Below are 12,036 nucleotides of genomic sequence, written 5' to 3'. Positions count from 1 at the left end.
AACAGACGATACTAAACTCAATTTATCCGCCTAAACGTCCGTAGCGTGGCGCTACGGACGGCGGGAAAGTAGTTCGGCTGCCCGATGACGTTTTACGTATTATAGGAGTTATTTTTACCGTTGTTTACGGATACTGCCGCAATTTTTATAGGAATCATAACTATAGGAAACGGTTTTATAGGGGGATCTACTGTACTAATATACTAATTACATGGGATATACTAATATACTATACTAATAATGTATTTTTTCATATTTTTCGGTTATCCGACCAACCCGTCCCCAATTGAGTCGGATAATCGATGCTCTACTGTATCTGAATCCTACTTTTTTTGTTCCTAGAAAATAGTTGGCAAAATTGGCTTCTGTAATATTACTAATATTCCACTGTTATCATCTATCAGGAAATATTTATAACGCCGTTTAATTCATAAGGCAGTACAAAATATTCACAGAATATCATAGAATTAAGTCTAATGCAAAATTTTCGAATTGTTGCATAGTTTCTTCGGCACTTGTGCTGTTTAGTGGGTATGGCTATTTGAGAGGTTTTCTTCCATAAAATTAATCAAATCTAGACTAATTTCACTCGAATATTTCCAAAACACGTATAATTTGTTGGAAATGATCGATATAAAATATGCTCCGAATAAAATATTGTCGGAATACTTATCGAGTGTACCCCGTTCGAAGACGCCATTGCTTAAGCTTGTTTTCGTCGCGGAGCGTCACAAAGGACGACACGAAGCTTGTCACGTGACATTGGTCGGTGCTATTCGGTCATGTGACTACTCATCTCTGACGTGTTTCCTGGTAACATTCTTTTTGCGAAGAATTCGCTAAACTTTAGAGACATCACGTGATAGATCCTAATATACTATAGGATTTTTATTGTAATTAGGAACGACTTATTATTATTATTATTAACTATATGAAGCAACAAAGGAAAAACCTCTCGCTAACGACAATAATTCTATCATGATATATATTATGATGATAAATATTAATCAGATGCAATATAAGATATCTAATGTCTTGAAGTAAATAAATATTATACAATTTTGTTTACGACATGAGAGATTAGGCCATTTAAAAGTACAGCAGAATTATTAGTTATTTATCGCATTATCATAAGTTATTATATGTTGATTTTAATCCATATTTAGCATGGAATGAAGTTTTAATATTCCTATTAATGATGTCTCTAAAGTTCAGCGAATTCTTCGAAAAAAGAATAAGTTACCAGGAAACGCGTCAGAGATGAGCAGTCACATGACCGAACAGCACCGACCAATGTCACGTGACACGCTTCGTACCGTCCGTCGTCCGATGTGACGCTCCGCGACGAAAACAAGTTACAAATTTAATGGAAGAAAACCTCTCAAATAGCAGTACCCACAGTGCCGTTTCTTCTACAAACTTTTATTTTAAATTTATTTTCATCAATTAGTACTATAAAATTGTTAGACAATGACAAGAGACAATGCCACCTTTGGAATATCCAGCTATATTTGAATATCTTATTAAAAGTAAAGTTTACAATTATCAAGAAATGCCTTATACATGAAGATAACAAATCAACCGCCTCATAGCCTTTACTAACATCTACTTCAAGGTCCATTCAGAGACAGAAATATGCCCGTTGATCCCCGAATTCTCGCCTCTTTTCTAAGATAGGGCCGTTTTCGTGCTGGAGCTCTAATCTATGCAGTAAATCGGTGTCCATTACCGATTTCTCAACGCCCGTATCACACAGCAGTGCCACATCCGACTGCTGCATGGTCCCTCTTATAATCGGGAGTCCCTTCTCAGATATATCCACACCAGCCAGACTTATTCTACAGCTGGGAACAGATTGCTGGCATTCATTCTGTTCCATATTTAGTTTAAATTTGAAGGTTTTCGCTTAGGGCATTTGCTCGCTAGATGATTCGGATCGTTACATATGAAACATCGCCTACTCCCCGATTGCTTTATTCTCTGTCCCGCATGGATATTCTCGGCCAGTTGAGCGACAGATTCGCACAGTGAACTCACTGCGGCTTCCAAACGAGCTAATCTGTCGTTTTTCTCTGCCTCGGCACTAGCGTTTTCCACCTTATCGCCGCACTCATTCTTTGGATTTTGTATAACGGAAATGGTTCTATTGTTTCCGAGGTTCCCACTCTCATTTCCGACTTTTTCTTTACGTTCCGCGATATCGATAGCTTCATTTAAGGTTTTAGGTTCGCCGTGGAGTACGTGCTCACGGAGCTGGGGATGTAGCCCTTTTATGAATCTCTTCATCACGACATTGTCACGGAGCAACGAAACTTGGTTATTTTTAGATACAGCCCTGTTAAACATGGTATAAAGTCTAATAGCATAATCACATACCTTCTCTTCCCTTAATTGTCGAATGCCCAGCAGTTGGTCTAATGCGCTTTTCTCCTGGAATTCAGCCCTGTCGTAGCACTTGATTAAATTATCCTTCACATCGTCGAAAGAATGAGGGTACAAGTCTTGTAAGGAGAAGAATGTAGACAGTGGTCTTCCTTTGAGTTTGGCCTGCAATATCACAATCTTTACTTCCGGATCCCATCGGGCTATGCGGGCAACACTGTCGACTGTTTGGAAAAATTGGCGTATATTCATAGAGTCACTACTAGTATTCGAAAAGGTGGGGATCATCTCGAGGAAACCAGTAATAACTGGGGGAGATACCCTATTAGTTCCATTGAGAGGGGTCTCACGAAGACTATCCGGTTCGCTCATCGTGTTCATTCACAGGGTACAGACAAATAAAACCGTATAACCGTTATACAGAGAACCACCGAGGCCTACAGGTAATTTACACACCAAATCCTGTCGCGGATGCCATTGTAAGATTTAATTTCTCGACACAGAAATTGGTTAACATCAGGATCAATAAGTACAGTACAACAATAGCTTCTCGTAATTTCCTTTTTCGCGACAGTAAAACTTTCCCGACACGCGTAGATTACACACAGAACATATACTGTAAATAGATACCGTACGTACAAAAAATGTTAAATATGGGCGAAATCGTCTAGAAGTTCTCTTTCCACTCCTTTCTCGACTTCCCGCTTAAACTTCGATCCTTTTTCTTCCTTGTTGACTTCGTAGTTCGTCCAGTTCACTCTCGAGTCCGTCTCACCAACCAAAATTCCTTTCGTCAGCCTTATCACACCTTTTATACCCTCTGTCTCCCCCTGCTGGGTTAATCGCCCCTTCCGGGTCTAACGGACGATGGAACGTTCGGGTGTGTAATAAACAAAGGGCATTGTCTGATATAGGAAAAACATGGCGAACGATCGTCACAGCTTAATTATAGTAGTCTTGATTCTCATAATTATTTTTCAAGTGGTAAAGTAGACGAAATTTTAATTAATTAATAAATTGTCCGAAAACGCTTAACAAATGTAGAGTCACACTGTAGAAATCACAAACCTATCTGCAAGTAATCATTCTGCATAGACTTTTGTGTCTTTTGATGACAAAGTTATTTATCTAGCTGGATGTATATACAGTACATGCATGGTAGGTTCCCATTCTCTTCTTAAATTTTCAACACGTGGAAATGAATGTAACTGCAACGGTTGAATATACGGACAATCTCGATGCATCATGTTTTCGTGTACAGTACATTGCATACAGCTTCAAACCACTTATAAAGAACACCATGGCCATTATGGCAGCCAACCACTGCACAATATCTACCTTAACTAGTTTTTATCACCAATGGAAAACTAAAAATTGCAGACCTACACTAATAACTGGCAGTATTTTAATGGCTGCCAAGACATAGGTTCAGAATTTGAAAACATTCTGGAAACTTGTGGATAGATCTTTCAGCTAGTGATAAATATTTCTGTTACTTTGAGTATTGTAATTGCTTTGCAGTGAAAGTTTGGCTTCAGTACAGCCAGAGTCAGCTATAAACATTCAAAATTCTTTTAAAGGACTGTTTGTAAATACTATTTTAATTTGGTTCTGAACATTATTTATACATAAATGTTGCTAATATCACAGGATTCTATTAAAAGTCACTTCCATGATTTGAGACTTTTAACTGATTTGATGGTTTGTATTATGCTACAATTTGTGTTCATTTGAAATATTTTTGAGTGTTTTCATAATGAGTAGGAAAATATAGAACTAACTATAATTTTTTTTACAATAAATTGTTAATATGGGATGCCCTCAGTGAATTCTTTGAATCAGAAAAAAATGGGGTTGATGAGAGTTATATAAATTTAATCATGGAAATGTATAGAAATGTTAAAGCATGTGTTGGATAGCTTAAAGTGTTACAAAAAGGGGATTTTTTGAGGGTATAAAGGTTTAATATTAGGCCCATACCTTTTTTTTATTAATATTAGTTGAATTATTGTAGGATGCAGTGACAAAGGAGCTAGCAATTAATGAGATAGAGAGTAATTAAAGTTGAGCTGGAAAAGGTTAGAACAGATTAAGGAAAGGAGAATTAAAAATCAATAGAGACTAGGCTTTTAGAATCAGATAGATACAGTAGTTCTTGAAATTGGATGGGGATGTTAGAGGAAAGAGAAGCAATCAGACTTCAGGCTAAGTTTAAAAAATGGACATTTCAATTTTCATATTTACGGGCAGATAGGGGTTAGAGATTGACAAATAGAAGAAATGTAAGATGGCAAGAACTCATTATTATTAGATATTTAACAGCGATAGCAACAATAGAGTCTGAAAGACAAGTTACTTGATATTTTAATTATATATATTTTCATATGCCAAAATGCAAAAATATATATCATCCCAAACACTGTTTATCATTACTGGATCAAATAAGATTGTGTACTTTATGTAGTATTAAAATTAATAAATTATTTGAAAAAATAAAATTTGCCTTTATCTGAGTTAAATTTCTGTGACTGCTTAAATACATTAGAGAATAAGCTATGGTTTTCCCAATTATATTATCATAGATATTCAAAGAAATATAATATAGAAAAATGCACTTATTTATTAAATAGACACATTGTACAGAAAGAGAAAATTATGTACAAAACTTGCATATACAATATGTAACAATATAACAGTTTTAAACTGAGATATTTAAAAAGTTATCTATATTGAAAACTGTAAATGAAAATTAAAAAGTATTAAAAATTACTGAGTTATTTATTATATTAAAAAATTTTATTTAAAATTTAATTTATCCACATCTGAAAAATGGTTGATATGCTAGTATTCTACAAACAGTTTTAAATGTTCTGACCCACTTGAAAAAAAAAAACTATTGCAGATGTAAAAGATTTCTGTGTCTTTTAGACTCTTGTCAACAAGCAAGCTCAGAATTTCTAGCACCAAAAAAATGCAGCCAACATACCTCATAGAAATGTAAAAGGGTAGCAGTTAAAGTAAATTTATGATTATTTTCAGTAAAAATTTACTTCACTTAAGAATAATGTCTCATCAATAACACAACAACAGGAATTTCTTGTTTTCAACAACTTTCAATTTACAATTTTTCCTTACAAATTTAGTAAATTGAAAATCTTTTCAGATGGCAAAGTCAAATTTCTTGTGAATTTTTTGTTTGTCAGTGTAGCAACCTGGGGACATGAATGAAAATCAATTAGGAACACTCTGTACATTTAAATGAGGGCTTGATTTTATACATCATCCTAATTTTATTTTATAAAATGTAGAGTATTATAAAATCACAAATATATTTTTTGCAATACAAATCAACATTTTTGAGGTTATGATAATACTTTTCCAAGTGCATCACTGAACTACTGTTGCAATGATTTTAGCAAAGTCTTTTAAGTGTATCATGTTCAACAGCATTTGTGATCCTCTCTTCTTCGTTATAAACAGAGGCACACTGACAGAAGCACTAAGCAAAAGACACTCACTATTTGATATAAATACAAAAACTGAACAGTGGTTGGGTGTGTGTTACTGCCACTGTCTTGTTGGATTAAACCAAAGAAACAAAATAAAACAATGTTTATAATCAACAAGTAACCATTGAATCAAAATATTTCTGCTAAGAAAAATGAAACTGAAACAAGTAAAAAATTAATGTTAACTCTAGACGAAATCATACAAGCCTAACTTATGAAGTCAATATACAGTATTTACATTAAGGTTGTAAAAGTTTATATAAACTTACACATTTGTTGCCCAGATATATACCTCAAGTGAGTCTTGATAAAAGATGCAGTTAAGACATAATAAAAATCCTGTGACAAAAGTCATTTTGACAACTCCAGAATGCTGCCTAATGTTTGACTTTCAGAAGTCTGCTTATTAAAAAAACCCCCCATTCTTTTTTCTTACATTGTTTCAACAGCTGTTAGATTTTCCTACTAATTAAGCCATTTAATTGTATCTTCCATCATCTGAAAAGCACATGAAAAATTTGTTTTAATATATACATGAAAGCAAAAATAAGAACAAAAATCTGTCTTTACTATCAAGTCCTCTGAATCTTGTCTCAATGAACTGATTGGATAATGATGGTTTAAAACAGGGGTGGCCAAAACTTGGCGCATTGGACGATTACAAGTGGCGCTTCAGTTAGATCTGAGTAAAATTGCCAGATTTGGCTTTTTTGCGATTAAAAATATTATATAGAAAAATAAATTTTTTATAATCTGTCTTGGCAAGTTCATTTGTTGCACAATTCGTTACAGTCTATTGTGCAGATAAAATGAGTGTTCTCCACATAGTAAATTACAGTGTATGCATGTATTGTGAGACTTGCGATCTTTATTTCCGATCAGTTTACAGGCGTGTAAATGGTTGAAAACATTTATTGTGATTAAAGTTATTCCAAGCTGATCTCGTTTTCAGTGCCAATAATTGTGGTGCAGAGTAATCTTCACCAAACGAGACTCTGGCAGCTATAGCACCATTATCAAGCAATCACCCTCTCGTACAGGAGATCATTGCTTACTATTGTAAATTGGTGCTTCAATAAACTGTCATAAATTAATTAATTCAACTGCGTGATTAAATAATTCCCTTTTCTCCCCTAAGCGAAGCAGATTTATTCTTATCTCTATTTATCAACCCCTAACATTGAACGTAAGACTGTATAAAAAGTGTTCGATTTATATGGCGCATCTGAACTCGTCTGTCAGAAAATTGGCGCATGGTATGCAAAAGGTTGGCCACCCCTGGTTTAAAACATCAAACAGCTGATTACTTTGTTATTTGGAATTAAGTACAAAATTTGCTATGGAGAACTAATCATACAAGATTGCTTTTTAGGATGGAAAGAGTAGATTATAATTTCTATTCATTATGAAAGGAAATGCATTTTGGGCCATATGCTTCTCGTCCATCCTTATTATGTATAACATGGTAAAACTATAAATTAGGAATTATGAGGGGCATATAGCTTGAAATGCATTTCCTTTCATAAAAAATAGAAAATATAATCTACTCTTTCCATCCCAAAATCTGTTCCTCTATGATAAATTTTCCATAGCTATTTTGTGTTTAATTTCAAAGAACAAAAGAGAATACAAGAAGCAAACAACTAGCTGATTAATTCTTTTCACAAATGCAATTGTTGCATTTGCATTTGTTAGAATGCCTTGTTGTTAGATGACTTCCAATTCATGCACAACAGAATAACTGAAGAGCTGCAATAAATTTAATAATATTTTCATCTTAAGCAATTGTATTAACCAATATTAAAAATAAGAATTTTTTATTTACAAGTTGACCCCCCTATAATACTGTTGATAATTTTATATGAATTCCATGTTGTACGAGTCACTTAGATTTTACAAATACGTGTGCCGGCCTGTGAACGGTTCACATATTTGTAAAATCTAAGTGACTCCTACAACATGGAATTTATATAAAACGGAATAATCAACAAACACTGTTGATTATTCCTTTTTATAGGGGGTCAACTGGTATTAATTTTTGTTTACCTGAGCTGCTAATTGTACATTCATCTTTTGGAAGCTGAATTTAGATGAAAGGAGGTAAGCATTGGGCACAATTTCAATCCAGTAGTATGCTTTGAGTTCCAGTAAAATTTGGAAATGTTGCAATGAAACATTACCTTTGAGGCACTGACATAAAACATAGAAACATGTAAGTGAATAAATAAAACAAGCAGGACTTGTTTCTTTCAATCTACAAAATACTAACCTTAAAAAATTTTTTCTTTCAAAAGATTGTTTTGCACTTCAGAATGTGTGGCATGTCAATTATAATAAACACATTTCTATCTGAAGTAGCTGGATGTAGAAGTTTTTAAACTGATATTTAGTTTCAGAAATTTCTAACATATTTAGTGCAGCTTTATTTGTCCCTCCCTGCTCCATCACACATAATTGCATTAATAAATGCACTTGTTCTTCCAATGTCATCAGAATTTGAAGAATTAACTGAGCTAAAACTGTGTATGGTATGTGTATACTAAAACCCCTTTACCACAAAACACACCAACACTTTGCATTCATCCATTTAAGTGGAGGCAAAACAAAGACTAATCTCCTTCAATACCAAAAGATTAATCACTACTATAGTCCACAAAACCAATTAATTCAGTTTTGTTTTTGGAATTCAACATATTTCTGTAGAGAGATTTCATCAAACATTAGGCAACCATCACATTCCTTTTCAGACCTGTTGCTTAATATTTTTTAAATCTTGATAATAAATCAGAATCAAATCCAAATTTAGGATCCAATTTACATATATATTTTCCTACAGTACTTGGATGTGACAATGGCAAGAATTTGTTTCTTTAAAGGAATTCATAGGCATATGATACCTTCAAAAGCAACAAATCCAAAATCCACTTACAAGTTAGTACTATACCATTTTTCTGACTGATGTTTGTTTGACTGTAGATATTTTCAAAAACTGTCTACTCCCTTTCAGAAAGATATTTTTATGTTCTCTTCACTTGCTAAAACTTTCTTTTCAAGAAATGCAATTGTCTTTATGAGTTTACAATTTTCTATATATCTGTACTTATCAGTCCATAATCTATACAGTTGTTCTTTCATTGACCTTAACAATTGTGCGTCATTAATACAATGAGCCACATTATTTTGTGGAATTTGTTGATCACTTAACAGATTTTTTCCTGTACAGTGTGATTGCAGTGCAATATCTGAAACAATGCATACAAATTTCTTAAGTTATGTAAGAATACTATTATCATACTACTACTTATTTATGTTATTTCTACAACAGACTATATCTGATGATAATTAGACATCAGAATGTAAAGTTGATGGATCTTCAATTGCACCATCAGCTAAAGTTATTTCAGAAAAGCAAATAATTTATCAACATCTTTAAAATAAAGTTATTGCAAGGACATTTACTTACTTGGTAATTGGCAGTAATTCCTTTTTTTTTTTTTCTTTCTTTTTGCTTGGAGATTGCCGTAATTTATAAGCATCCTGTGTTACTTGTACCACTGGAAATCTCAACTGTTTTACCCTCAATTATATGCACATAATTCTTAATCAGAAATCTTTCTTAAAAATGCAAGTCACATATTCGTTATTTTCTTGTGAGTTGTAAATCTTTTCAAGAAATTATACATTTTCACTATCTAACTGGTTTGGAAATGGTATAAAAAAAATGCTGCTTTTCACCAGATTTGCAGTAGCCAACCTTACTTCTTCTTCTTCACGTGCCATGTCCGGTCCCCCGGACGTTGGCAATCACCAAGGAGAGGGAGTTCCTATCTTCGGCCGTTCTCATTACCTCCCCAATGTTTTGTATGCCTGTCCATTTTTTTATATTGTCCATCCATGATAAATGTCTTCGGCCTCGTTTACGCTTTCCCTCAATCTTTCCATTGAGGATTAGTTATGGGATTTTGTATTTTTCTCCTCTAGTGATATGTCCCAAGTATGCAATCTTTCTGCATTTAATTGTTGACAGCAATTTTCTGTTTGTTCTTGCTCTGCTTAGAATTTCGTTGTTGGTCACTCGATCCATCCATGAGACTCTCAGCATCCTTCTGTGAATCCACATCTCAAATGACTCCAGTCTTCTTTCTGTATTACTTTTTAATGTCCAGCTTTCCACACCATAGAGGAGAACTGACCAAATATAACATTCAGCCATGCGTTGCCACAATTTCAAATTTAAATTGTCGTTGCAGAGCAGGGTTTTCATTTTTTGGAAGAATGTTCTAGCTGCTACTATAATGCATTTAATTTCTTTCCCTGAATCTATATTTTCTGTAATTATGCTTCCCAAGTATTTAAACTGTTTGACCTGTTCAATTTTTTTTTGTCAAGAACAAGTTGTGCCTCTCTGTGTGGGGGTCTGACTAAAAATCATAAATTTAGTTTTGTTTGCATTTATTTTGAGACCGGCATCAATTCCTGCTGAGTTAATTTTGTTTAGTAGTGCCTGTAAGCCTTCTAGGCTGTCGCATATGATTAGTGTATCATCAGCATATCTAATGACGTTAAGAATTACGCCATTGATTTTAATCCCATAATTTGAGTTTTCTAAGGCATTTTTGAAGATTTTGTCTGAGTACAGATTAAACAATAAGGGCGAAAGAATGCAGCCCTGCCGGACTCCTCTCTGTATTTCAATTTATGCTGTTTTCATTGTTCCTAACTTGACTTCTGCTGTTTGACCCCAGTATAAATTTTGAATTATTCTGACGTCCTTGCCATCTAATTGAACTTGGTGTAGGATCTCTATTAATTTGGAGTGTTTCACACTATCGAAAGCCTTTTCATAGTCGATGAAACAAGCAAATATGTCTTTTTGTTGTTCACAACATCTCTGGAGAAGGACGTTGATACTAAACAACGCTTCTCTTGTTCCAAAAGCATTTCTGAATCCAAATTGAGTTTCCTCGAGATCAATTTCACATTTTTTATATATCCTGGCGTGTATAATATGTAGAAATATCTTCAGAACGTGGCACATGAGACTAATGAGTCTGTAGTCGCTACAACTTTTAGGATGACTTGTTTTAGGGATTGTTACAAAGGTTGACTTTAACCAGTCTTTTGGTACTGTGCCAGTATTGTAGATCTGATTGAATAATCTAGTAATTAGTTTAATATTATCATCTTCGATCAATTTCACAATTTCAGTCGGGATTTCGTCAGGACCGGGAGTTTTCTTATTCTTTGCAATATGAATGGCATGCTTTACTTCTTCGTCGAGTATTTCAGGACCTTCTACTGGGTCTTTATTTATGGGTGTTGGTCTTTCCTCATCAAAAAGTTTTTCAACATAATGTTTCCACGTGTTTTTCAGTTCATTTTCATCAATAATAGGACTGTTATTAGCATCCATTAGTATATTAGAGCGATGACACTTGAATGAACCCGTCATTTCTTTGATTTTCTTATGCATCTGGAACATATGTTCTTTTTCGAGGTTTTCAATTTCGTTGCAGTTTCTCTTTATCCATTCCTCCTTGGCCTTTTTTATCTCTACCTTTATAATGTCATTGATACGTTTGTAAGTTTCTGCGTCATTTTTTGTTAGTCTTCGTTTTTCCATTAAGTCCAGTATCTCTTCCATCTTTTCTTCTTGACTTTACAGGTTGATTTTAGGTTTTTGTGACAGACTTTGATCAAGATGTCCCTCAGATCTTCCCATAGTGTTTGTACGTCAGAATGATTATTATCTTTCAAGTTGCCCAGCTCCTTATTCAATTCTTCTTCTACTTCTTTTCTAAATTGTGGTATTTCTATTCTCGTAATATCATAGTGTTGGCTTCTGCACTTTGGTTTAATTGCCTTTAATTTTAGTTTGATGTTTGCCACCAGTGGAACATGGTCAGAACCAATATCTGCGCCAGGGAATGTTGCCACCCATGTTACGCAGTTTCTGTGACGTTTATTAATGAGTATGTAGTCTATCTGGTTTCTAATTGGTGTTTGATTTTTATCAGCAGGTGATTTCCAGGTGTAGAGTCTTCTTTTTGGTAATTTGAACCAAGTGTTCGTAATTACCATATCATTTTCCTGACAGAATTCAAAAAGTCTGTCACCTCTCTCATTGCTTAGACCCAACCCAAAG

General features: G+C 34.1%; 1 protein-coding gene across 1 annotated transcript; it reads right to left on the bottom strand.

Annotated features, from left to right (window-relative positions):
- Nucleotides 1-1,493: 1,493 nt before the first annotated feature.
- Nucleotides 1,494-3,405, bottom strand: LOC111637951. Its single transcript, XM_023383559.1, has 2 exons — nucleotides 2,925-3,405; nucleotides 1,494-2,837 (listed from the first exon to the last, which is right to left on the bottom strand). The coding sequence occupies exon 2, from the start codon at nucleotides 2,761-2,763 to the stop codon at nucleotides 1,882-1,884; it is 882 nt and encodes a 293-aa protein (XP_023239327.1). The 5' UTR covers nucleotides 2,764-2,837; nucleotides 2,925-3,405; the 3' UTR covers nucleotides 1,494-1,881.
- Nucleotides 3,406-12,036: the final 8,631 nt, after the last annotated feature.

This window comes from Centruroides sculpturatus, unplaced genomic scaffold (genome assembly GCF_000671375.1).
Source record: "Centruroides sculpturatus isolate CEXI.00-Female unplaced genomic scaffold, Cexi_2.0 scaffold716, whole genome shotgun sequence".
NCBI classification, from domain to species: domain Eukaryota; kingdom Metazoa; phylum Arthropoda; class Arachnida; order Scorpiones; family Buthidae; genus Centruroides; species Centruroides sculpturatus.
This window is presented reverse-complemented; position numbering and strand designations above follow the sequence as displayed.

Bases quoted from the DNA above. Each gene is read 5' to 3' on its own strand.
- LOC111637951 (XM_023383559.1), bottom strand. From the start codon at position 2,763: ATGAACACGATGAGCGAACCGGATAGTCTTCGTGAGACCCCTCTCAAT.